General features: G+C 35.1%; 2 protein-coding genes across 2 annotated transcripts in view; both read left to right on the top strand.

Annotated features, from left to right (window-relative positions):
- The first annotated feature begins 24,354 nt into the window (after positions 1–24,354).
- LOC112047393 (netrin receptor UNC5B) overlaps positions 24,355–27,631 on the top strand; it is a 142,508-nt gene continuing 139,231 nt past the window's right edge. The window contains exon 1 of the mRNA XM_052882373.1: positions 24,355–24,471. The gene's annotated coding sequence lies outside the window, so the exon portion shown is untranslated. The remainder of the gene's footprint in view (positions 24,472–27,631) is intronic.
- Positions 25,683–27,553, top strand: LOC128198269 (uncharacterized). The gene is made up of 2 exons (XM_052882626.1): positions 25,683–26,284; positions 26,326–27,553. The coding sequence occupies exons 1-2, from the start codon at positions 25,683–25,685 to the stop codon at positions 27,551–27,553; spliced, it is 1,830 nt and encodes a 609-aa protein (XP_052738586.1).

Below are 27,631 nucleotides of genomic sequence, written 5' to 3'. Positions count from 1 at the left end.
AAAAAATTCACCAATAATAAAATTATCGGGGTACCGCCGGCTATTAAATGCAGACCGCCCGTGAAATACGGATAGCCCGACGGCCGCGGTTTTATTGTAGTGTGGAAGCGGCGAATTGGATTTTTTAGTAAAAATAGTCTCGCCTGCGGCCGGCGTGTGTAAGAATGGTGTTTTGTCGGATTTTTGTCGATGTTTGGCATGAAAAAAGTGCTACGGATTTAAACTGAAGCATACAAAACATGGTAGGATAAAATATTGTTTTGTTTGGCTACGGATATGCCTAGCATTCGGGGTATGACGTAACTGGAATAGATTTTCACAGTGGATTTACACAGCAGCCAAATCCATATTGTAGACGCGAAAGTCTCTGTTTTCCTGCTTAAGACTAAATCGCTTGACCGATTTAGATGAATTTTGATACAGTGATAAATGCATTCTTAATCTTGGAATGAGAAAAGAAAATGCATCCTTAACCTTGGAATGAGAAAAGAATAGTCTTGTGGTCAAGGGGTAAATTGTAAAGAAAAAAAGCCTACTTAGTTACTATTTAGCCTAAAGCGAATAAAACCATGGTTATTAAAATCTTGAATTTGTGAAAAAATTTAATTTAATATTACATTCGATATTTTTATTTATTAGTTAGGTAAAGGGTGATGCTTTCTGAACCGTTGGTAGAGTCACTAGTCAATTTAAAAACAGACAAACCTGACGTTTCAAATTAAGCACTCGTAATCCAATTATACTTAAAATAAATGAATTTAGAATTTGAAACAATCATTATGTACAACAGGCTAATTCACTGTCTTTGACTTAAGCTACTTCAGTTATACGAGATTGAGATTCTATGTAACAAATGTCATCCGGTGTCTACTGGTGGAGTACACTATGTAGATGACATTTCCCAATTGATTTGACGTTTATTTTAATATTAAAATAGTGAATAGGACAACAGGTAGGTACATATTATTTCATAAATTTATAGAAATTATCCACCAGTGTCGCTTACAACGTTCAACAAATATAATAATAAACCATTACAGAACCTTCTTCACTAACTCATGTAGATAACATTTAAAACGGCCATAAATCCTGTAACCTCAGTCACCTCTCCGCTCAAGCACCATACACACCGCCTTAGCGATAAAACGCGTGATATTTATGCTTACTTTATGCAGAGAGACTGCAGAATTCCCTTGATACGGAACCCTGCGAAATTCATTTAGCGATCGAAACTTAGTTCCTAACTATAGTAGGTATCTACAGTGTTTTAGACTCTCTTTTTTAGAAGTACTTTTGTACCGCTCTCAGTAGAGTGAACTGGCAGAAATTGTTACGCAGCGCAAAATCGTGAATCAAAGTCAAACAGGGTATAAACCCTAACTACAATGTTTTTTTTAGATTTCTACGAGAAAACACTTTGGCGTTAAACAGACACAATCTCAAAGTAGCAGAGTATTAACCTCCTAAGATTATTACTGAGGTTTTATTATACTTCGCCCGCGACTTCGTCCACGTGGAATTCAGTTTTTCACAAATCCCACGGGAACCATGGATTTTTTTACAAAGTAGCCTATGTATGTATGTAATCTAAAGTAAAATCTATTTCCATTCAAAATTTCAACCAAATCGCTTCAGTAGCCGCAGCGTAAAAGAGGGACAAACATACTTTTGCCTTTATAATATGAGTGTGATATCCTCTTTAGAAACTTCAGCATTAAGAAATAAGCTTAGCTCACGTGGTATTGTTTTTGTTGTTGTTGTAATTTTAATTTACACGGGATAAATCGTCCCGTATTTAAAACTGATGATGATGGTGAGTCCCGAGCGAGTCTATGGTAAATATTTTGCGTTCTAATACGAGTACGATCCTATGAATAGCCCAGGAGCCGTGGAACATTTTTACAATTGATTACTAGCAAGTTATTTTCCGTGAGTAGCTCCATCTCGATCTAATTTTTCAAACAAAAAATATCCTCGTTATTGATAAGTTGGAGAGGAGTTTACCAAAAGTTACTAACCGATGTTTATTTTACTGTTGCTTAATTAATAGATATACAACTTAACAGCCACAATGTCCTACAAACTGCGTGGTACATTATCTCGACGCTCAGAATTTTTTTTCTTTACCTTGTAACCGAGTTAGCTACCAGAATCAAGAATATCGTAAATAAAAAAGTTAAGCGTCTCATCGAGATGAAGCTACAAACAGATGAAGTTATTTACGGAAAATTAATTTTATATTTATCTATTGTATAAATGTGCCATAGATCCTGGGTTAGAACTGATTACGAGCATGTTCAAAAAACTACCAGTTGAGATCAAAGTCGTCAGTAAAAGAAATACGATCTCTAATTCAGCGTCATATGCCAAGAGCTAGTGATTTAAAATATGGTGGTAGTTCAACTGAAAAACTCGAACAGAGACGGAATATGCAAATTAATGACCGTCGGGGTCTATCTACTTATTCATCTGAACATTTAATAGTCTGCGAGTCTCGTACATTTTTAATACACCATTAGGGCTTGACAATACTTATAAGAAGAAGAACTATTAAATTTATAACATAAATTCCTCAATTACTTCAGCTTCAGAACTGAATGAACGCTTGATATTTAGCCATTGAAGTTACTTTGACGGCCTCCGTGGCGCAGTGGTATGCGCGGTGGAAAGACGGAGGTCCTGGGTTCGATCCCCGCGATTGAGATTCTCTTAATTGGTCCAGGTCTGGCTGCTGGTGGTGAACCGAAAAGAGTGTGGATTTTCATCCTCCTCCTAACAAGTTAGCCCGCTTCCATTTTAGATTGCATCATCACTTACCATCAGGTGAGATTGTAGTCAAGGGCTAACTTGTAAAGAATAAAAAAAAAAACTTCCCTCTTCTGTAAGGGACGTCTAGCCTTATTAGTGTGATTCAAAGAGACTGATAATGATGCAATTTGTACCTAATTTTCAGCGCGACTAGATCTACAATAATAAATAACAATAACAAATGTTGAAATAACAAAGCATAATGCAAAAATACTCAGTATAATTTTAAAATGGCATCATGCTGTCCTTTTTAATATTTTCGTCTTTCTTATCAACCTACTACGAGTAAAATAAACGTCAAATCAATTAAAGAAATGTAATTTATCTACTATGTGATAACCACCAGTTAGCACCAGATGACATTTTTACATTGAATATCCTATAACTTCCTATATATCAACTAACATACGTAGAAGATACTCGTAGTAAATAAGCCTGCTGGTCCCTAAACTATTCTACAGCCTTTCTTAATGAGTACTGTTTACCAACAATTAGAAATGAAGGTAGAATACGCATGTAATTTGTCATGTTCTAAGCTTGTTAATCAAATTTATTTTCATTAATTTAAAAACAAATTAATTATAATTATTATTGTGTCTTAAGGGCCAGTGACTTTTCATAAGTACATAATCTTTCTAAGTAAAGCGTGCGCTAAATAAAAATTTAGCGTTATTTAAGAATATAATTTTTTAAAGTACCTATGGGTGTGTCAACACATACGAGTCAATTATAATAATTACCAGTAAAAGGGTTCAAAATATCAGGTACTACTTACTTAAATCAACAAATCAAACCCTTTATTAAAAATACTTTTAGGAAAAATTCATTTTGGATATGAGTAAGCAACTCAACATGTTTACCAATCAGACAGATGAGCCTTTATGTTATGTTATACATAACGTAAAACATTATAACATATGGATTATATAATTTATTATGTTTCTGGATTCTGGATAAGACTTTTAAAACTTAAAAAATATAATCAAACACAAACGACGTATATCTAGCATTAGACACCTGTAAACTGATTTGATGACAATAATGTAGATATTTTCGTTAATAAGAAGGTTGTTGTGTGTCTATAATATATGCACACTATTTATTTAGTTGAATGTTATATAAAGAACAATTCTTGCAAATACATAATTTGAATTTGAATTTAAACTAACCACCAGATGAGACAGTGAAGCGTGAATAAATACGTATAACGGTATAATCACCCACTGTATTATATACAAACTGCGCACCCAGTATCATATGGCACTGCATTTGATTATACAATCGCCCCAGTAATTGTTCGCGCCACCCACGAGCTAACAAATGAAAGTCGTTCTAATTAATTAGAACAGCCCTGGCCGTGAGAACTATTGTGCGACTGGTGTAAGTTACAGTAGGGTTCCATGTGTTTTGAAGTCGCGAACTTTGACTAAGGCTTAGCGCACACTCATGTGTTGTAAGACCATCAGTTTCTCAACTTCAGGCTGTTACTGAGCATCATTATCAGCCTTTTTTAACGGCTCACTACAAGCTTAGCTTAGCTTGGATTTTGTCATTTACCTTACCTTATCAGCCGATAGACGTCTACTGCTGGACATAGGCCTCTGGATTCCAAGCACAAGGGTCTCGAGCCGCCAGCATCCGGCGGCTCCCTGCAACCAGCTTGCTGTCTTCGGTCCATTTAGTGGAGAATCGACCAACACTGTGCTTTTTGGTGCGGAGCCGCCATTCCATCACCTTGGGACCCCAACTTCCATCGGTTCTTCAAACTATGTGGTTTGCCCATTGCCACTTCAGCTTCGTGACTCGCTGAGCTATGTCAGTGACTTTGGTTCGTCTGCGGATCTCCTCATTTCTGATTCGATCACGTAGAGAAACTCCAAAAGGATCTTACCAAATTTGGCTAGGCAGGGAGAACAACACGAGCAGAGAACGGGGAGTGTTGATCGATCGTCAAGGAATTCCTTAACCCTACATCCTATAATCACAAGTTCAGGACTCTGCTCGGAGTTTTTCTCTCTACCACGCGATGGACCCGGCATCCGCACGGTGAATCCATGGAATGCTAAGATGTTCGTCTCTCTTTTAATAAATATTACGATATTGCCCTTATTTTACATTTACAAGCAGCGACGTCACACGAAACTTTATAACGAGCTCATTAGACGTTAAACTTCTCTTATTGAGTTAGTATCGCATTGATCGAGCTCTGTGAATATCTAGCTCAACTTTATAGGGATTTGAATAGAAGCTCACTGAGTGGAAAGGACTGATATACTTTTATGGCTTTTTGGTCACCTCTAGTGGCGTGCACACGACTTCTGCCGGTGAATTCACTAACTTTTACGTAATTAATCGATCTTGAGTTATTGAAATATTGTGTATTGTGTATAACACGTTATACACAATTCTTATTGTTTATTTGTTAGCACTATTATTTTTACTATTCTTGTACGCTCAAACTGAAATTGTATTGTGGCGTATAAGGCGTTTTTAAAATACCCACGTCGCTTGAGTTTTTCACTCATCCGACAATTTTTAAATTTCAATCAATTTACATAAAACTTTTTTGAGAAAATTTGATGACCCTTTAAAAATCACCTCACCTACATCAAAGTACGTAGTTTATCTACATCTTTCATTCTCGAAACATACCGCTCAGTAACTTATAGATGGAATTGTTTAATCAATAGCTGCAAGTGGGAACTTTTTAATTGCGTCGCCTTATAGGAGAAGTTGTGAAATGAATGGTATAAAGGCGTACTACCCTCATAGCTATCTTCGTCTCGCAAAGATCTGACTTATCCCCGCCAACTTTCCTAAGAACTGCGTTCTTTCCATTTTGTAGTGGAACATAGTACCGGTATAGTCTAAGAGTTTAAGTTAACCAGACCTTTGTCATATGGTGTAATTTGTCATATTATAGGGATTCGTGGAAAAAAATTACAAGTGATTACCAAAAGTTGTTACTAAGCTGTTTTATTTACTGTTGCTTAATTAATAGATACACAATTTAACAGCGACAATTCCCTACAAATTTCGTGGAACATTGTCCCATTCCACGCTCAGAAATTTTCATTACCTCGTAACCCAGTCCACTGGTAATCAAAATGAAACATTGATATAAATAAATGGTCGCATTAGTAATGTTGCAGACCTCATACTAAACCTATGTTTTTTTTTTTTTTTAAGTTAGCCTTTGACTACAATCACACCTGATAGTAAGTGAGAAATCTTGAAACGAAGATCTTTTCATGTTAGTTTACGTATATTGCGGTGGAATACACGAAAAGTTATTTTAATTTGAGGGTACTAAGCCATTCAGACTGAGAAATGACCAATAATAAATACATTTCTATTTATTGTATTTTTTTATGATCAGTCTAATGTAGAAACGGCAATTTATTTTTATTTTCACTATCAGCATATATTAACCTGGTCTCTCGTCTTATATATAGGAGAGAGGATATGGAGCTTAGACCACCATGCTACTTCAATGCGGATTGGCGACATTAGGATTAATTAACGATAACACTATTAAATATTAATGATAGTGACCGACTGGCTTCACATGCTTACCGAGGCATGGGGTGTAACACCACCAATTTCCCAACTCCGGGCTGTTAATTACAGAATTTTTTTAAGAAAAAAGAAATACTCAATATCCCATTGTGCCCAACCTTAGTTTCAAATCCAGGCCCCTTACGATCCGTATAAACTAACCACTGGACCAACAAGGCATTTTTTAAGATTACCATAATCATCATTATCAACCCATATTCGGCTCACTGCTGAGTAAGAGTCTCCTCTCAGAATGAGAGAGGTTAGGCCAATAGTCCACCACGCTGGCCCAATGCGGATTGGTAGACTTCACACACACAAAGAATTTAGAAAATTCTCTGATATGCCGGTTCCTCACGACGTTTTCCTATTGAGACACATGATATTTAATTTTTTAAAATAAACAGAACTGAAAAGTTGGAAGTGCATGCCCCGGACCGGATTCGAACTCACACCCTTCGCAATCGGAATCAGAGGCAGAGGTCATATCATTATTACCATAATATCAATGAAAAAAATAACGTATCATAAGCGTCACAAACAGATCAGCGCGTGGTGACGTGACATAAAATAATTTCAATGCGCACAAATTGCCGCCCCGAGGCGAACGAGAAAAATATCATTTACACAAGCGACTACGTCACGTCCGACGTGTTTGACGTCGCGCGTGCCGAAATAACAGGCGGCTTGCGTGTGTGTGCACGGCTTAATTGGACTTTGACTTTTAATAATATTCTAAATTCTTTATTATTTTGACGGCTTTCGTAGCGCAGTCGTATGCGCGGTGGATTTACAAGACGGAGGTCCTGGATTTGCTGATAGAGGTTTTTTTAATTGGTCCAGCATGGTTATTATGTAACTCGGTGTACCATTCAAGTAATCAGTCACTACATCGTATTTTGTTTTTACAATCATCTAACATTGTGTTTTTAACAAAATGACACAATAATCATCATTTTACGTAAAAAAAACTGATATTTATGTTATTTTGTTAAAAATATTCATGTTAGACGATTGTTAAAACCAAAACATCACTGCCACTTTTTTCATTTTTTTTTTATTTATTCTTTACAAGTTAGCCCTTGACTACAATCTCACCTGATGGTAAGTGATGATGCAGTCTAAGATGGAAGCGGGCTAACTTGTTATGAGGAGGATGAAAATCCACACCCCTTTCGGTTTCTACACGGCATCGTACCGAAATGCTAAATCGCTTGGCGGTACGTATTTGCCGGTAGGGTGGTAACTAGCCACGGCCGAAGCCTCCCACCAGCCAGACCTGGACTAATTAAGAAAATCTCAATATGCCCAGCCGGGGTCGAACGCAGGACCTCCGTTTTGTAAATCCACCGCGCATACCACTGCACCACGGAGACCGTCACTTGATGTAAAATAGCGTAGTCAAGGTGATTTCGTAGAAATAACTACTTTAGATGATCACAGAAACGAAAATGCGACGAAAATTGATGTAGCGACTCATTGTTGAATGGTACACTGAGATACATAATAAGGCCGCTGGTCTAGATAGTTTTTTTTTTTTTATAAATATACTTAAATAAATATACTTAAACAATACACACCACTATCTAGCCCCAAAGTAAGCATACAGAGTAGCTTGTGTTATGGGTGCTAAGATAGTTGATATTATAATATTAATATACAATTATATACTACATATAAATACTTATATAATGTATAAATACACACAGACACTGGAAAACACCCATGCTCATTACACAAATATTTTCCAGTTGTGGGAATCGAACCCACGACCGTGGATGCAGAAAGCAGGGTCACTACCCACTGCGCCACGCGGCCGTCAAAGAATAGTTAATAGAAGCCACGTAAAACAATTGGGTCTTACAGGTCGTAAAAAATTAATAAGTTATCAATTTATCAAACAAACAATTTACAAAGTAACAAAGAATAGATAGATAGATAGATATACTTTATTTGCACACCACAAAGACAAATACAAGTGAAATAAAAACAAATCAGGAATAGATCAGCATACAAAAGGCGGCCTTATCGCTAAGTAGCGATTTCTTCCAGGCAATCTTCGGTTTAGGAAAACTTAAGACATCAGCAGGTGGCGTAAAACAAAAATAACCATAGCATTAGTAATACACATACATACAAATAATTTGCATCCTAATACATAAACAATATTACACAAATACCTACAATAATGAATAAAATACATATCACAATATACTAATAAATACATTATATTGAAGAGAAATAATAGATACAGATCGTCTTTCCTGCACCAGATAGTGAGTCTTAACGGCATTTTTAAAAATGTCCAGTGTCTTTGATTGCCAAATGTTCAAAGGGAGAGCATTCCATAACTTAACGGCTTGCACAACGAAAGAATGTTTATAAAATTTCGTCTTATGCACGGGTAAACATAGCGTTAGTAATCGACACTGTCTCAGTTCAGACTGCACTCCCTGAAACGTAAATTTCTCCTTCAGATACACAGGAGATTTTGGATTAAACAACACAGTACAAAAGTGAAAGTACATGCAGATCCCATGCATGACTAATACACGTATTTACAATGATATTTAACTTTTTTATTGAATTAAAATTACAAAGCAATTAATAATTTAATTTAATTTGTGTAGTAACTGGGAAATGCAGCAAAATGAGTCGAGTATTGTTTTCAGATAATAATTGAGTTAAACGTGAATGCGGAATTCAATTTCAACGATATTGACAAACCCGACAAATCGAGTTACAGCACACACTCTCGAATTTACAGTGCCAATGAGCTTTTTGGTGCAGCTTTTAATCTGAAAGTTCTGGCTTCGATTCTCGATTTGCAAATATTCAAAATTTTTGTTTTAGATAGTATTTGAACCTGATCTCCTTAATGAGTGTAGAAATGGTATTATATTATGAGAGACACATTATTATTATTTTAGCAGCAGAATCAGAAGCGGATTACAAAAATAAGAAAATCAATATCGAACAAAGGTTAGATTCGCAATATTTGTCAGGACAACTTAATTAACAAATCAAACTGTAACCAAAATAAGACCCTAGAATGGCAGAGAATGACTTTAAGTCCCGCACTTGTGAACGTTGTGTGTAGGGTTAAGGACGTCCTTTACATTTAAGCAACACTCCCCATTTCAAGTCACTCTCCCCGCCTAATTACACAACAAGAAATATGGACTGTCGACAGCTCAAATGCCACGAGCGTACTGATGCCGATAGTACGACGAGCGCTTTAAATCGCAAGTCGTTCCCGCCAACCGATCGCTACCCCTCTCTAAATCCCTACTCTTTACGAAACAAATCGCGCCATCTGACGTCATCCCAGACTACTATTTACAACAATTATATATTACTAACGGACGCCTGCGACTTTGTTCGCACGGAATTCTGTTTAACACAAATCCCGCGGTAATCATGATATTTTACAGGACGAAAAGTAGCCCAAGTGTTAATCCAGAGTAAAATCTATTTCCATTCTAAGTTTAAGCCAAATTGCTTCAGTAGCCGTAACGCAAGCGTAGCTAAGTACCAACTTATCTGGTTGGTGGGAGGCTTCGGCCGTGGCTAGTTACCATTCTGCCGACAAAGACGTACCGCCAAGCGATTTAGCGTTCGGGTAAGATGTCGTATAGAAACCGAAAGGAGTGTGAATTTCATCCTACTAACAAGTTAGCCCGTTTCCATCTTAGATTGCATCATTATATAACATCAGGCGAGATTGTAGTCAAGGGCTAATTTGTAGAAAAAAAAATAAAAATTAGGGTTCATTTACACGAGCAGCAAATGCAAGTGATACGGACGACTACCGTCGAATGCAGTCGTCGGTAGCAGTTGCCAGCTGCCGTTGGCTCGTGCTGCTCGTGTAAATGAACCCTTAAACTCCATGTTAAATACACATAAAGCGAGATCGAAAACTTTAAGTCGTTATTAAATAAACAAAACATAAACGAATTTTACAGTCAGTACGTTCTCTCGATAGCAATTTCATTCACGATCCCACTTCTGTAAACGACGCACTTAACTCTTGCAATCGATGATTGCACTGAATCGTTTCATAATCGCCTGTTGTAAAGCGATCACGTTATTTCGATTTCATTTTTGTAAACTTTCTAGAAGTTTGTAGAGTATCGATTATTATTAAAAAATATATACACGCAAAATAAACCATTTTGATTAATCTATTTTATGTGAATGTTATGTTTGTGTTCTTTCGTAGGATTATTTTGTTACAGGAAATTAAAAACTATGTAACAAGAAGACACAGCTTAAATTTCAGGATGACCAAATAAATATCTCACCTTCAGGTAGACATGAGTTTTAAAATCTCTAACATAATTCATCATACTCGTAATTGATAAATATTAATATCTATAGATTTACTTCACCGATCTCCTTATACTACTTCTTCCTTCTATATTACTACTGCGAACCTCGTCTTCTCGCAGAAGACAGGTACCTCAAATAGACACGTTAAACTATTTTAAGAAACAAATGGTGTTGAGATACTATTAGTATCGGAAACTCACTTCACACAAAAGAGCTACTTTAAAACCCCTAACTACAAGTTCTACCATACAATGCACCCAGATGGCACAGTTCACGGTGGCTCCGCTAACGGTTCCAGTCAAAAATGCTGGGCATGATTACCAATGCTCCTTACAACTTTAAAAAGGCTCAAGAGACGAGCACCACAAGATGTCATGAAATAGGCACTACATTATTATATTTGGGCAAACCACTGGATATCGCACCAAACAGGCCTTAATACCAATCCTTAAAATCCCGCTGAATATCTCACGACAGATTGCAGGAATATGAGAGACAAAAAAAAAGACACGTATGTGTCTACGTAGTTAGCGATGGACACACAAATACACGTGGTAACTCACAACACCAATTCCTACGTCAGGGGTTAAAAACATTTTGCTTCAAAGCCATACAAAATCAGCGCCCAGCACAAATTAAAATCCGAGCGGGTATCGCACAATAAATCTCGAGCCATACAGCGGTCAGACATCCAAAACAAATACTACACTTTTATAGGGGGACACAAACTAATTTGCATATGGAAAAGCGTCACATGTATCACAGAGTGAGTGCGGGCAGAAATTTGCGCGATCAATACGGGTGACCGTTTGTTTGGAGTGAAAGCATTTTGTGCGAAAGGAATAAATTTGTCTTTAAAAAAAGTCCATCAAAGCGTGAGTGCTCACACTTTTTGGACTTGTTTCTAGTATGAGCTACATTTTCAAATCGAAGGCTTTAAGTTAAAAGCTTAAACTAGTGGAGAAGGGACTTCGTAAGCTTGAAAATGTTACTGACATATACCGCGGAAACCATGTATTTTTTCGAGATAAAAGTAGCTTATAACACATATATGTTTTTTCGGTCCCATTAAAATCGGTTAAGCCGTACCAGAGATTAGCCCGGCCAAACAGAAACACAGACAGACAGACAAAACTTTTAAAAAAGTTAGATTATGTTTTATTTTGAAATTTTAATTTTTATTTATTTATTTTTTTATATATAATAATGACAATGATAAAATTAAAAGGTGCACACATAAACTTGTTAAAGTTTTTCTGCGCACCCTGCGCTGTTGACAAAGCTGTAATTAAATCTATTAAGAACTTAAAAATAATAAAAAAAAAATTAAAAAGTCTAATTTTACAATTAAAAATACACATAAAACATAAAAACACTACGTATAACTTGATATAACAATAATCAGAAACAAAAACGGAAAAAGTGGGAAAAAAACAAAAACAGAAAAAGAAGACATCAGAGACAGACCCCTCCATTTTATATTGGGTATTGTTGATTATAGTATACAAGTAAACGAGGGAGGCATAAGTATTGGTTAAAACTAAAAAGAAAGTAGTGGTTGTTTTAAGGCGCCGAGTTTTTTTTTCCATTTACATCTTCATCATTTGCATCTTTTTTTACTACAATATATAGAACTAGGCAGTAACCGACGCAGTACTGAGTCTAAATTAGTAAAAAATAAAATCTCATTATTTATACACAAGGCGGTATTCCACGAACGAATCTGACCGGTGTCAGTGACCAGAACGATCGAAAAAATAATTAATGTTGCATTTAAAAAGATAAGAGATAAACTTTACTTCGTATAATTAATAATTGATAAGAAAGACAGCGTTCTATCATCGTAGGTGTATTTTTGTGATACAACCATGTCAAAACCAAGTACCAACGACGACTAATTTAACTAGCTTTGACTTTAACTTAGTACACGTGAAACTTTGTTACCCAAATATCAATTTATGACAGGTACCTAAAGATTTTCTTCTAAACTTTTTTGAGTGCATTCATAATGCGATAATAGTAAAATTTGCTGGGAATAATAATGTTTTGTAAATACTTTTAATTTTTAAAGTTACATTATTTTTCAATTGTTATATGAAAGCAGAAATCTAACCAATCGTATCGCAAAGCCACAAGTGGTCGAAAAGTATGCCTAGTAAACTCTTTGTGCCATAACATAATTGAAAACACTACCAAGGCAAGCCAAGTTGATTTTTGCTGCTACAACATTGCTGTGTACCAGTCTAAAATATATGATTCCTGGTGAATGAAGATTAACGCTTTCATCATAGATTGACGGTTTATGCTAGTGAATTCTACGACATATTACATAGTATATACATTATAGTACATCTACACTTCACAGGATTTTCCAAGTTCTTTTTAAGCCATATCTTTGATCTATCAATGTTTTATATATGATAAATATATAATATGATAATAATCCAAAAACTTCAAAACTATTGGCCTAACCCCTCTCACTCTGAGAGGAAAGTCGAGCTCAGCTGTGAGCTGAATATGGGTTGATAATGATGATAACGATGAATTTGTAAATGTTTCAAAACTGGCTTTGTTTGGTGAGGAAGCCGATAAATTCAGCCGAGATTTAAAAAGTGAAAACGGTATACAAAAAACGGAGTGCGTTTTTATTGGTAAGCGCTATCGATAAGCAACTAGTCGATGCACCACGAACCGATGGACACAAAAAAGTCACTAGACCAGTTCTGGCACCTCAAATGCGATTTAGATTTATTCTCTCCGCCCGTCCTCGTGTTTTTTGTTTGTCTGCGAGCATTGTTACATTTGAAACAATAGCTATAGTGTTGTCATATCCTGGATTTATCATTCTAACACCATCAGCGGAAACGGGCAGTGATATGAGTTTATAATGTGGCATCATGGTCGTTTTTACTCCTTTAACTGTTTGTATGGATAATCCGAATGATATAAGCATTATATTCGTACTTGTTGTGAATGTTGAATGAGTCGTGTTCGTGTCGAGGTGTGGTCGTAGTTTCACTTTCTGTTTATTTTCGTTACAAGTGTTCTTTGAAATTGTCGTTAAGATGTATATTTGTTTGCATTTGAAAAGAAAAATCCAATTCAAATCTGCGATTTTAAAAATGCATCATAGGTTTAAAAATAACAAAACAGATTAAACAAGGAAGTTAATTAAATTTAGATAACGTTGAGGTTAACTAAAATATCAATAGTATGTTATATAAAAATATTTATATGTTAAGCACTGGAACTTGTCGGAGAAACTTTATGTACAGCTGGAATTATTTGAAAACTATCTTTAAAAATGTTTCTAAAAATCTATTTCGACTAAATAGCTGAAGCGAGAATTTCTTTTGGTCTAATAACCATATAGTTAAATATCAGGATAATATCAAAACAAAACGCTTCCTAAAGGATAATATTACATTGATACTGTATATATTATTTTAAGACATTCCGAGCAATAGTGATGAATCGAGTCAATATTATGAGACTACCCGATGTTAATCCTACCACAACAGAGGTTGCTTATTTAAAAAACAACGCGACTAGGGGTGGGTGCTAAAACTTTGTGTTTGTTTGGGGGCTCGATTTTATGCGTCCGCCGCTATCCGGTATTCAGGCGCCACTCGCATTAGAAACTCCGATACCAGAATCAAATTTAACATTAATGGAACATAAAAATGTTTACCTGCACATAAATTATCGTCTAAAGAAGCCGATGAGTTCTCAAATCTAACGACCAATGTTTTATTACTAATGGATGTTGGCGGACTCTATAATTTCCTTTTCGAAATACGAGAATTTATTAGCGTCGCCTCCTCTAGGAATTAGAGAATTAAAATTTTAGTGCCACTAAATCACCGCACGAAATTTTTTACTGTCCAAACTATAATTTTCATTCACCACAAAGCTTTATATCAATTGTGCCGTGAATGGGATAGGAAGGTAAATAGGTAGTAAATTGAAATAAAACGTTTTCGGATCGCCCTCTTGACAATAATTTGGCCCACGCGTTCGGGCAGCGGTGAACGTTACAATGCTTCTAGCGTAGTGTCACGCTAGACAAGTCGGTCGACAAAAAGAACATTACACACAGTCGGACACAAAATAAACATTATAAACCATCCAGGAATGGACGTCCATTGAAATGGACGATGATGTTAATGGTATTTACAAACAGTAGTATAATTTAAAAAAAAAATATATATATATACACCAAATAACAATAACAAGTAGCCAATGACGATAAAATAAAATTATTCAATCCAAAAGTCTTATGAGTAGGTGTAGAAGATCACTTGTTGATACTAAGTTGAACACTAACTTACTTAATTTAATTTATTGAAATTACTTCAATTATGTTACATAAGTAAGCTAAAATTTAACTGTCGTTTGCAGTTGTAACATTTGAATAAGACAGTAAAATATCAAGCAGTTTATCACTACATTGATTTTGGATTTTATTTAGATGTTTTTATAAAATAAATCTACTTGTAATGAATCAAACTTGTGCTGTTATTTATTGCAAAGTGTGAAGCTAACAGACAAGACATAAAGTCGTGAGACAAAATATCGCCAGTGTGTCGCATCACAAATGCGAGAATGATTTGAAGGACGCCGAGGAATAATGATATAGGTCCCTAAGGACCTACACAATGCTTGGGGGATAATAATAGTTGTAGATTTGAAAGTAATTTGAATATGAATGGAACCCTCCCGCGCGGTCCTCGCAATAACAAATATGAAGTGTTGCCTTTATTATGCTCCCTTGATGATTTTGACTTTGGTATAACGAAGCTTGGACCGTTGGTGGTAATTATGGGTGTAGTTGAATATTTGGAATACGTTACGGAGAATATAATGCATGAGGCGTGACTTGTATTTCTCAGTGTTTTGAATTCACACTCACAATATTATGTAGAAAATTATCATCTTCCGAATATTAATTCTGTTTTCACACAGATTAATACATATAATAGCATATCAAATAAAAAATATAATAATTATTATTTTCATTATTAACAATTGATGCTTGACATAAGCCTCTTGTATAGACTTCCAAACACCACTGTCTCGAGCCGCCACCATCCAGCAGCTCCTCGCTTGCTTGATGTCTTCACAAAAATATTTTTTAATACTCGTAGTATTATAAAACAATGAAACCTATTCAGCTATCTATAAAATTAACAATCCGTATTTTTTTTCATATTTGTATGAACTATGAAATTTTTCACAATTAATTAGATTTTTAATGATTTTTAATCTCCTCCCCAAAAATTCATCCTGGTTATTATTTATTTATGCTTATAAACGATTACAGTTCTTCTTTTATAATTTCTTCCTTTTAGTACCTATGTTGTATTTTTTTATGAATCTCATATTGGTTCGCTTTTAATATCAATAAAAATATTTACCTTAATAATACAGCGGTCAATTAGGTACGAGTAATATTTAGTCATATATTTAATTTGTAATTAATTTTTTGAAGAATTTTGTGATTTTAAAACATTTTAAAATCATGTTAAATCTGATTAAATTACGATAAAATTTCATTATTCTTTGCAAACATTGTAATGACACTGAAATTTTTATTTTCTTATTTTCAGGATTACAGGATCTTCACAGGCAAAACAACGAAATTTGCTTTATCACAAAGAAACAAAGAAACCTAGAATCCATAAAAACCCTAACTAAATAGGCGCGGACGACGCGGCAAGCTTGTGTTGGTACTAAATATTTATTATTCTATTATGAAAAAGTAAGGAATGAAATGGACTTCGATGCATCAACAACAACTCCCTTATAAGGCATTATGAAGTCTCACTCGCGATTTCATCATCCGATTTTGTAAAACTGGGACCACCCGGGATGGAGGATTTAATAAAAAATGTACCTAAAAAGATAAGCGGGCTTAAGGCCTTAAGTGCACATCATGTTGACTCTCTCGCCCGATCCTTAGTCGATTAAACTAATTTGGGCCGTGTATGTGGTCTAAACCAGACTCTTGCAAATAAAAAGTTGGAAAATATATCAATACTGATGATAAAATAAGGTAAATATCGTTTAGAGCACATAAATATCTCCTATTTGGGAGTAAGAGCCTATTTATAATGCTTAATCGTACTTATTCATCTCTTGATCTATTTGATACACTAATAATAGTTCAATAACTTTGTGGTGTCAGCTAAAGGTCTGAAACAAGAAAAAATTATAAAGGCTTAAAAATCCCAATAGGCTAAATTCTTATCTCTATCTAATGTAATAAATTATCGTGACGCAGTGTTTGTTATCAAACTTCTTCAAAACGGCTAGATTGATTTTTTGTGAAATTTTGTGTGCATATCGGATAGGTTTGAGAATCGGTCAACATTTATTTTTTAATTAAATAAATAATTTATAATGCAAAACTACGTTAGCTGGCCCAGCTAGTAGATTGTTATAATATTTTTTCTGTATTTTGTAGTACATTTTTCTACCAACAATCGGGTTTCAATTGCAGATATTATGTAATTTTGAAAAAACAATCTGTCAGCGAGTTCTAAAAACAGATTCTACCGTAAAAAGCAATTGCTCGCGTAATTAACAAAACATACTACAACAAAACTTACTAATAATCTGGAGAGTCCTTATCCAAATTGGTAGGTAGATCATTATTTTATTCGATAACATTAACAGGGATTTTAATTGAAATCGCGAGAGGAAGTCAACTTTTAACACCCTTCCAGCGAACGTGCCTTATCGCAGGAAACTTCAAAATTGACGCTATCTCGCAAACATCATCGCAAATGCGTACGCTGCGACCACGTTTACATTTTGTCGTATCTATTTCTGGTACGAAAGCTTTACTACATTTTTAGATAGATGGTTCTCATCTTTATCATTCGTCTACTTGCAGTCGGCCACCGTAAGATTCAGGACTTCTCTCTCCTAAAAGAAAAGCGGTAAACTCTCACAAGCTGCTTTTGCTTTTAACATGTTAGTTTTAACCTATGTCAAGGTCACTACAAATGTTATTGAATATCATCGGTTAAATTTACTGCTATACTTATTTACTTACTTAGAGAGTAAAAGAGTGGAAGTGCGAATACAAATAAATATGGCTAGCATGTTGATTAATCTTTTGTCATTAAATTTTATGCTAAGCTACCGTCTACAAATTACATTTCTATCCTTGAGATTAAAGTTTATTTATGGATCAATTTATTTATTAATTAATTTATTTATTTATTTATTTATACTTTATTGCACAAAACAGAAAATAACAATAGAACACATAAATTTTTAGGCAAAAGGCGACCTTATCACTAATAGTGATTTTCAATTATTTATTTTTGACACAATATCTAATTCGACAACTTTAATAACGATCGCTGAATAAACATTCTCATTTAATAATACTAAATAAGAAGAAGTCTTAATTCACCTGTAATAAAAAAAGGTCTAATAAAGTTTAAAGTTTAAAGAGCTTTGGACTTTATTAGACCTTTTTGGTGGGTTTACAAGGTAGTCGACTTCCCACTAGGTGAACCGATACATCAAGCGCGTAACAGTAAGCTTTTGGTTACTTGCGGTAAGACTGTGGTATTTGGAAGTCTATACAAGAGACCTATGTCCTGCTGTGGACATTCATCTGATGATGATGATGATGGTGATGATGATGATGATGATGAGTTAAAAACATGTTAATTTTTAGTACAAATATCGGAAGATGAGAATTTAAACGTGTTCTGCAAATAAAATACTTGAATAAAATTATAAAATCAGTGCCGACGTTGCTCGAAATTCCAACGTGAATATGTTTCAAGATTGCTACCGTGTTAACGAATACGGAATGTAATGTTTATTTGATACGAGTTACTCGCAAGTCATGCCCCCAAATTATTGTGCTGGTATAAATTGGGTAAAATACAAGTATCCATTTTGTGGAAAATTCTTGGGGAAAATATTATACCTAAACATCATCATCATTATCAGGCGATGGACATCCACTGCTGGACGTAGGACTCTTCTGATGACTTCTTTTTTATATGTAATATAGGCTCGCGCTGGACTACAATTAAACCTGATGGGAAGTATTAATGCGGTCTAAGTTGGAGTGCACTTATTTAGAAGATGCCTATTGACTCCCAGTTCCAACTGGGCAAAATCTGCAAGGGATCGAGAATTGTGGAAAAGTTTGGAAGTGCCTTTGTCCTGAAGGGCAATCTGACAAATATTGAATATAGGTTCATATTATTATAATTATTATTGACTACAACCTATCTTTGTTAGCAAAGTTTCTGCTGTCACTCTGTTCTTCCTGTTGCAAAAGGTTTTTCTAAGCAAATAGGTTGTTTTAGGGATAATTCATCGAATAACAGTTAAAAACTTTTTGTATGGTTTGGATATTTTTAGTAAAAATATAGAGTCACTATGATACTTAATTTCAACTTAACAACATCAGCGTAAAATTACAACATGTTTGATCTTTTGACTTGCCATGACTCGCAGTTTGCATGCTTGTCTTAGTAATTAGCGAATGTAACGCTATTACAAAGAATACAGCCTGCTTGTAAGTCTGTGTGAACAGCTGTATACAGGTCAACAACTAAACAAGATTGATGCCTCTTTAACATGAAGCTTACTTATCTTTGATCTTGTCGTGACCTTTGTACCATGGGCCTTATAAGTGGGCGATCCACTATCCATATCCTGATGGTATTGAGAAAATAAAAAGACATTTTTTTAAATATTTTAAAAAAGACTATTGAAACTTTATTGTCTCCTATCATTATAATTATCTCCAAAAAAATCTAATAAAACCAAGACATAATTTGGTGCTATATCAATCGTCTACAAGTACCTATATCCAAATTTGACTGCCCCGTTAGTCAAGTGGTTAATTAGTTCAGCCACAGATCATGAGATCAGTATTTAAGTCTGGCTAACTAGGTATTTGATTTATCTTCTTTCCACGAATATTTTGAGCTGGCAAAGCCCAGTCCCGTGGAGAACCTATATAGGTATATAACTTAACTTAGGCACTTCGTCCGCGTAGAAACTCTTTTAGATTTTTTAAAGAAGAACAATTCCGTCACCCTCTAAAGGATATTTTTTTCGTTCTCGCCATTTTTTATTATTGCTTCGCTGTTATTAATCGAAGCGTGATGTTTATACAACTTCTTTATAAGTTTTCAATTGTAACCAATTAAAAAGTTCCTGAGATTAAGGCGTTTAACCAAACAAACAACATTTTCAGTTATATAATATAATGTTAGTATAATTATCCGGTGATTTTATGTATAAAGTGTGTTGTCTGTATGTTGATAGGCAGTGATTATTATAATTTATCGCTGAAGTCGACGCACAAGTAGGTGTCGCCCTCTAACCCGCGGCTCGCTGCAGACACTGACTGATGTATCAATACGTCATCTCGAAACGTGAACCTTGAACGCTACGCGAGAACAGAAATATGAATATTATTATTCTACTTACTTAGTACTAACCTTAAAATATGATGTTTCTCGGTAACGCGTTTTAGTATACAGTTGAAAGTAATGCTCGTTGGTGGCAAATAACGCATGGTGGCAAAAAACCTATATTATACTGATATTGTCCCCTACCCCTAGTACCCTTCCCTGGACGATTTCAGTATTCAGGTTCAGGTACGGGTATTAAAACCTCTTTTTTATAAAATACTAGCTGACGCCGCGCGGTTTTACCCGCGTGGTTTCCGTTCCCGTAAGATACGAGGATAATATATAGCCTATAGCCTGCATCAGTAAATGGGCTATCTAACACAGATAGAATTTTTCAAATCGGACCAGTTGTTCCTGAGATTAGCGCGTTCAATCAAACAAACAAACAAACTCTTCAGCTTTATAATATTAGTATAGATAAAATTTTAAATATTTCAGCAATGCTGTCATCTCTACAGAAGTGCTGGCTCTTTTTGAGCAAAGGATCAGCCTCGCTAATGGCTGTCCAAGGCGGAAATGCAGGCAGTATTTTTTCCACCGTTCCACGTGGATCTGTTCAAATCATGCCCACGTTTTTAAATAAATTAGCTTAAGTTTCTTATTGAATTCGATTAAACGAAAAAAAGTATATTTCGATTATTTTTTGTTGTGCACTTGCGAATTGCTACAACTTTATAACCGAAAGGTCTTTAGTTCAATTTCCCTCGCAGTCTTTTTAGCTACTTTTCTAATTAAGTACCAACTCTAAAAGTCTTGCCATAATTATTTGCCTATTCTACCTCAATCTATGATAATTAATAATACTACAATGTATGTATGTACTTAACTATATCTATGGGTGAAACTTATTTCACCTCACGATTAAATGTTAATGAATCTGTCAGAATGCAAACTCCCATCTCGTAAAAGCAGATTATAGTTATTGTACATGTATAAAATTGCTTTAATAAATAATAAATCAGCAAGGCTGTAATTAAAATCAACGAAGTAAAAAACGAAGTCCAAATCCGAGATGGAGGTACCTACAGTTAAAACAAAACCATAACAACGCTTTTGAGAGCCGAGGCTGAAAAAGTTACGAGCACACCAACCGATTTGATGATAACACATTTTCTAAGGACAATAACACACTGGAGACTCTTTGGTCTTAAAACTTCTTTGTGTTGCAAAAGATCTAATTACAGTAGTAAGGACGTCTTTTAATAATTTACTTGAGTTTTAGCTATTTTATCGAGTTCAAAATCATTTATTGCCGGAATGTGCTAATGTGCAGCTATTAAATTATACGTTAATTCGTTCTGTTTTTTTTTTTGACGTGACAAGGTCTTATAATTCGATGGAGCCGGCTGCACACTCTTTTATTACAAGAAATAAAGAATATTCTGGTTTTTAAAAGATTATTTAAACAGTATCTTAGAAAAACGAACATTTTCTTTTGAAAAATGCAACCATTACATCAGTATTTTCATAGGACGTTCAACTATCGTCAGTAAACCGACTTTACAGACGGGTTTTTTTACTTTAAAATAAAAACAGAACTAGGTACAAACAATATTTTTAGTGTTCTGGTTGTACCCAAGTGATTGCTATCTTTCATAAGTACAAGAACAAATACAACACACATTAAATTAATCGTACAACCAGTTGAAAATAAAGATTTTACACAAGATGTCAAACACTTTCTGTTAACCTTATCGCCGGAATACGCCGAGTTATCGAATAACACACCTGCTGGCCTATTTACTAATTTGGTCTACAATACCTAAAAACATATTAAATTAAACACCAGATCAATTGAGAAACGTCATCTACCTACAGTTTGATGTTCATGACGGGTTATCAGAAGACGGGTTACCAAATGACATTTGTTACTTAAAATCTCAATTTTATATTTATGTCAACTAAAATACTTTAAAATTAGTGAGTTAGCATGCAGGGATGTACGTTAGTTTCTATTAAACTATTATTGACATTGTCACAAATTAAAGTAATTAATCCAGCAACTAAATCTCATAAAATATGTATAAATGGGCACCATTTTATGGCTAGTATATAATACCCTATCTATACACTAGCCATAAACAGGGTAACTACATCAGTTCTACTAAGCGACTTTAAGTCGCGCAACATAATGTCGCCACTACGACTGTACCCTAAAATATTACGAACGCAAAAATAGATGTGTTGATAACAAAATTATAATCCCCGTCCCTTCAGCCGCGAAGACTAACTGCCCAAGTTTGATGAAATGGCTTTTTGTGTGGCCTCACTTATTAAAGTTTGTCCGTTAATGGGAAACTTGTAATAACAAAACTCGTTAATGATAAACTAAGCTGAAGACCATAACACTATATTATAAATACTTTGGCTTCATTACTTTTATTTATTTTCTTAAGAATAGTAGGTACCTTCTTTTTTTTATTCTTTACAAGTTAAATCTTGACTGCAATCTCACCTGGTAAGTGATGATGCAATCTAAGATGGATGCGTGCGAAATTGTTAGGCGTAGGACGACATCGTACAGGAACGCTAAATCGCTTGCCAGCCCGTCTTTGCCGGTAGAGTGGTAACTAACCACGGCCTCCGCAAAATACGTACAAGTTTACTTCATATATTTTCTTGACAGTCTTGGGTTTCCCAATTGTGTGTATTTGCAGTCAATTTAAATTATAAGTGAAAAATGCTTGCGAGTGAAAAATAAGTAATAGTTAAATTATAAGTGAAAAATAAGTAATAGAGTGGATGGTGATAATAAAAATACCCGTGTGAGTTTCTTGAGGGCTTCTTATTAAATAAGGCACGTTAAAAAACTCTCTTTTAAGTAACAATTTTTATTTATTACTAACATTACCTACATAACTTTATGCTATTAGTATTTGAATTATTAGCAGGCTCAAAGTCACTCAGCGGGCGATGGTGCGAGCTATGCTTGGAGTCAGAAATGAGGCGACCACAGACAAACTAAAGTCTCTGACATAGCTCGGCAAGTCGCGAAACTGGCCACATAGTTCAAAGAGCCGATAGACTTGGGGATCCCAAGGTACTAGAATGGCGAACCCGCGACGGAAAGCGCAGTGTTGTTCGACCCATCACTAGGTGGACCAAGGACATTAAACGGGTATCAAGGAGCCGCTGAATGTTGGCGGCTGGAGACCGTTGTGCTTGGAGGTCCATGCAAGAGGTATATATCCAGCAGTGAACGTCTTGATAATGATGATGATGATGATGATGATGATGATGATGATGATGATGATGATAGCATTTGAATGTCAGCAACGATTCACAGTATAACAAGACGACACATTTGTCCAATATTTCAATTTAGCCTTTTTGCAAAAAACCAAATGCATTTAATTAAAAAATAAAACCTTTAAAGCTTCGAGCGCAGATAGCACGGCACGATGAATAAAATTTTGATTTAAAAGCGCACGACTTGAACTAAATGCACTTTCAGACGTGCCAACTATATCCAACCTAATTGGATATTAAGTCGGGTGTAAAGTCAGGTTCATAAACAGATTAAGTTTGATCGTTGGTCTTGTTAATTGTATTGCCAACCCAGTGTAACGCAATGTTATTAAAACTAAAAGAGATAAAAAATCATAACATCCCACAGCATTGTACAATGTACACTCTTTATTTCTTATTTAGGAGAAGGTTATATTGAATGCGGTAATAGAGTGATATTTTTTGACTTAGTATAACTATTTTTGATACTTTTTGATCGTGACCGGATTCGATTTAATGTGCTCTATAATACGGGCAAAGATGTTTTACAGATACCCTCTGTCTCATGACTAAACGTGAACTTCATTGTCCGTAGGCGAATTGTTTAAGCAGGTAGTAAAGAAGCTGTTACTCGAAATATAATTACTATATACATGATGTAAACTACTGTATATGTTCTCATAATAACGACATTATAATCTGAGATAATGTGGTTAAAACGACACAACTAATCACTGGCTTTATACATGCAAAAATAATTTCATAAAAATCAGTCCAGTCGTTTCGGAGGAGTTTGGTAACAAACATCGCGACACGAGAATTTTATATGTTAGATAATATTTAAAAGTATAACTTACCACAGTTAAAAACCTTGTGCAAGCTGCTGTCAACGTAGTCACAAATATGTGCACATCATGTCATTTTGTGTAAATTTTGTACTATTTTTCGGTTCCAGATGGCACGACTACGCATTTGAGGTCGTCGGCAAGTCCAAATTTGGAGTTGGGAGTTGGCATCTACAAAAATGCTTTAACAGAATAAGGATGGGGAACGTAACGAACTCGACCTAAAAACTATGGCTAAGGTATTGTGCGATTTGAAAGTATAATAAACAAAATGCATTTGACATTCGACGGACATCACCAAGTTTGGTCGATGGCTTCCATGCTTGAATTGTAAGGGTCTTCGCACACTAGCAACTGTTGTGCTTTCGTACCACGGAATATAACAATTTTCAAATTCAAATTCAAATTGCTATGCTGATGAAGTAGTTGCTAGGTATTTTTTTAAATAAACTTGCATTTAGGCATACAGAAAAACATTTTAAAATTTTTAGATTCTCTAAGTCATGTTTCAAAAACAGTACGACATTTGTGTTTTTTTTTTTGGATTATTCTTATGTAATAGGTTGTTACTAACCTAAAATCACCAAAACCAACCACTGAATACGTAAGTTTTATTTTATAATCCACATAAGTAAAGTAAACCCACATTTATTAAAAAAAGAGAAAAGCCTTTTCTTTCAATATTGGTACATTTTTGCCCCATCTACCTATTTGCCATTTGATATAATGAATCCTACGTTCACTCTTTTAAGGGATCGCTATACGTTTGCAGTGACCCTGTATATCTTGAGATATTTTAGAATTTAAACTATCGTGAGTGTTATTCATATTAATTGATTATGAAACACGGCTTTCCGGTTCCGGTTGTCTACGGCACCAGACGTATAATTAAACCTCTCGGGATAATTAATTTAGTAACTCGGAAAAATAGCAACAAACACTGTTTTGGGAAGCTACAATCACTGCATAAACGAAGAACTCAAGTGCAAATTACGAAAATACGCCTCAAAACACACACTGTGACAAGTTATCCAGAAGTAAATAAACACATTTTGGCGGATTTCAAGATATCAAACTGAAAAGTCATCCAGTAACCGTACGTACATACTTTCAAAACTATAAACAAACACGAAGTTAGCTACACACGAGTTGACAGTCGAACGTGCTACCAACATAACAAACTTCATTTGTGGTCTGTGATAACAAAGGCAGTTAAACGTTTCATTTCACGTACTGGCGACATACAATAAAAGTTTTGTTACTGCTACCAACTGCCGTAACCACAGATAGCCGACACAATACGAAGAAGCATAAAGCATCCTTTAGACGTTCCGACAAACTTTGAAAGTGGTTTTTCACATCACGAATTTAATAAAATTTACTTCACACATACTACTCTAAGATGGATAAAGAATTAATTGCAAACTTTTGGCAAACAATGAAAGAAGAAATGGCAGCGCAAACAAGGGAGATAACCATAGCAGTCACTAAAAACGTTTCAGAAAGTATCAACGAAAAATTATCAACCCTTATAGAAGAAAATAAAAACCTAAAGTTGCAAGTTCAGTCCCTAGATGATAAAATTAAGTTAATGGATGAACAGAAAAGAAGAAACAATATTATCTTCTTTGGGATAAAAGAGGAACAACACCGCGAGTCTCCAATGGAAACTATTATAAACTTGCTTGGAAAAAATATGAATATTCATATCAACTCAACTGAAATCAATAACGCTTATCGGTTAGGCAAGAAGGAAAATAATACTCCTCGTCCTATTCTTGTAACCTTTACTACATTTTGGAGAAGAAACGAAGTCCTCAAGAACAAAAAGAAACTAGGCTTGGGCACTTATGTCAAAGAAGATCTCAGCAAAGAAACTTTAGAAATGAGGAAACAGCTTCTGCCACAACTAAAGGAAGAAAGGGCAAAGGGAAATATCTGTTATTTTGTCAAAGATAAGATAGTTACAAAAGAGCCAAAAGAAGATAAAATCGACAAAAGGAAAAGATACCGCAGTGATTCACCAGAAAAACTGCCAATGGAACCAACCACGTCAGTCCCAAAAAAGAAGAATAATAGGACAAACATGCTAGACTACATAGCACGAGGCAGATCCGCGTCATTGTCACTACCTTCAAGCCCAAAAAACACCCTATAGACACCGGCAACAGGAAAACCAAACATAAAAACAAAAACTATTTACCCAACGAAACAACCAACACCCCAAGACGGCTGGTCACCGCGGGGGAAAGCGACCACTACCCTCCTAACATTACCCCTAAACGCCAAACGAATACTTTGAAAGATAAAAAACAGCAAAATAACAAAAACATCCATATTGCAACATACAATACACTTTCTCTACGGTCCGAAGAAAACTTACAAGAACTTATATACTCCTTACAAGACATCAAGTGGGACATTATTGGATTGAGTGAAGTAAGAAGAAATGGTGAAGCTATTGTGGAGTATGGTCAATTCATACTATACTACAAAGGTGAAACTCCGGGAAGACATGGTGTGGGATTCTTAATTAAGAAAGAACTCAAAAACCTTATTATTGAAATGATTGGAATATCTGAAAGAATTGCCATATTGAACACGAAAATCCCGTCAAGCAAAGAAGTATGGTCTATTGTGCAGATATACTCACCAACTGAACAATCCACAAAAACAGAAATTGATACATTCTACTCGTCCCTCAATATCGCAATTAAAGAGCACACTCACAAAAACTGTATAATAATGGGCGATTTTAATGCACAAGTTGGAACTCCAAGAAATGGTGAAGACATCGTTCTAGGCCCTTACAGTTACGGCAAAAGAACAAGAAATGGACAGAAACTAATGGAAATGGCTTTCGAAAACAATATGACAATACTTAACAGTCAATTTAAAAAACGAACTTCCAGGAGATGGACATGGATATCGCCAGATGGCCGGTATAAAAACGAAATAGACTACTTCTTAACGAATAAACCCAATTTATTTGAGGATTGTGGAACCATCACAAACTTAAATTTTAATAGTAACCATAGAATGATTAGAGCTCGTTTGAACGCACCGTTAGCCAAAAAACGTCGACCATTCAAAGTAAAACCTGCAATGCCAAACAACAAAGCAAGAATAGCTGTCATCGAAACAAATCTCAACTCTGTTACAGAAGCATCCCTGCAATACTTGACTACTCAAGAAAAATACAATATCTTACATGAAATACTTACAGAAAGACCGGAGAACACCGAGAGCAAACCAAAAGATAAAGGACACATATCAAAAAAAAACATACGAACTCCTAAACCAGAGGTCCGACCTAATTAATACTAAAAATAAAACGAAAGCTATCAGGGCACAAATAGCAAAATTAAGTAAAGAAATTAAAAAACAATTGAGAAAAGA

Source organism: Bicyclus anynana, chromosome 7 (assembly GCF_947172395.1).
Source record: "Bicyclus anynana chromosome 7, ilBicAnyn1.1, whole genome shotgun sequence".
In the NCBI taxonomy this organism is placed as follows: domain Eukaryota; kingdom Metazoa; phylum Arthropoda; class Insecta; order Lepidoptera; family Nymphalidae; genus Bicyclus; species Bicyclus anynana.
This window is presented reverse-complemented; position numbering and strand designations above follow the sequence as displayed.

Coding starts and splice junctions, on each gene's coding strand:
- LOC128198269 (XM_052882626.1), top strand. CDS start 25,683: ATGGCAGCGCAAACAAGGGAGATAACCATAGCAGTCACTAAAAACGTT. Junction 26,285..26,325: donor CTGCCAATGGAACCAACCAC/GTCAGTCCCAAA, acceptor CAAACATGCTAG/ACTACATAGCACGAGGCAGA.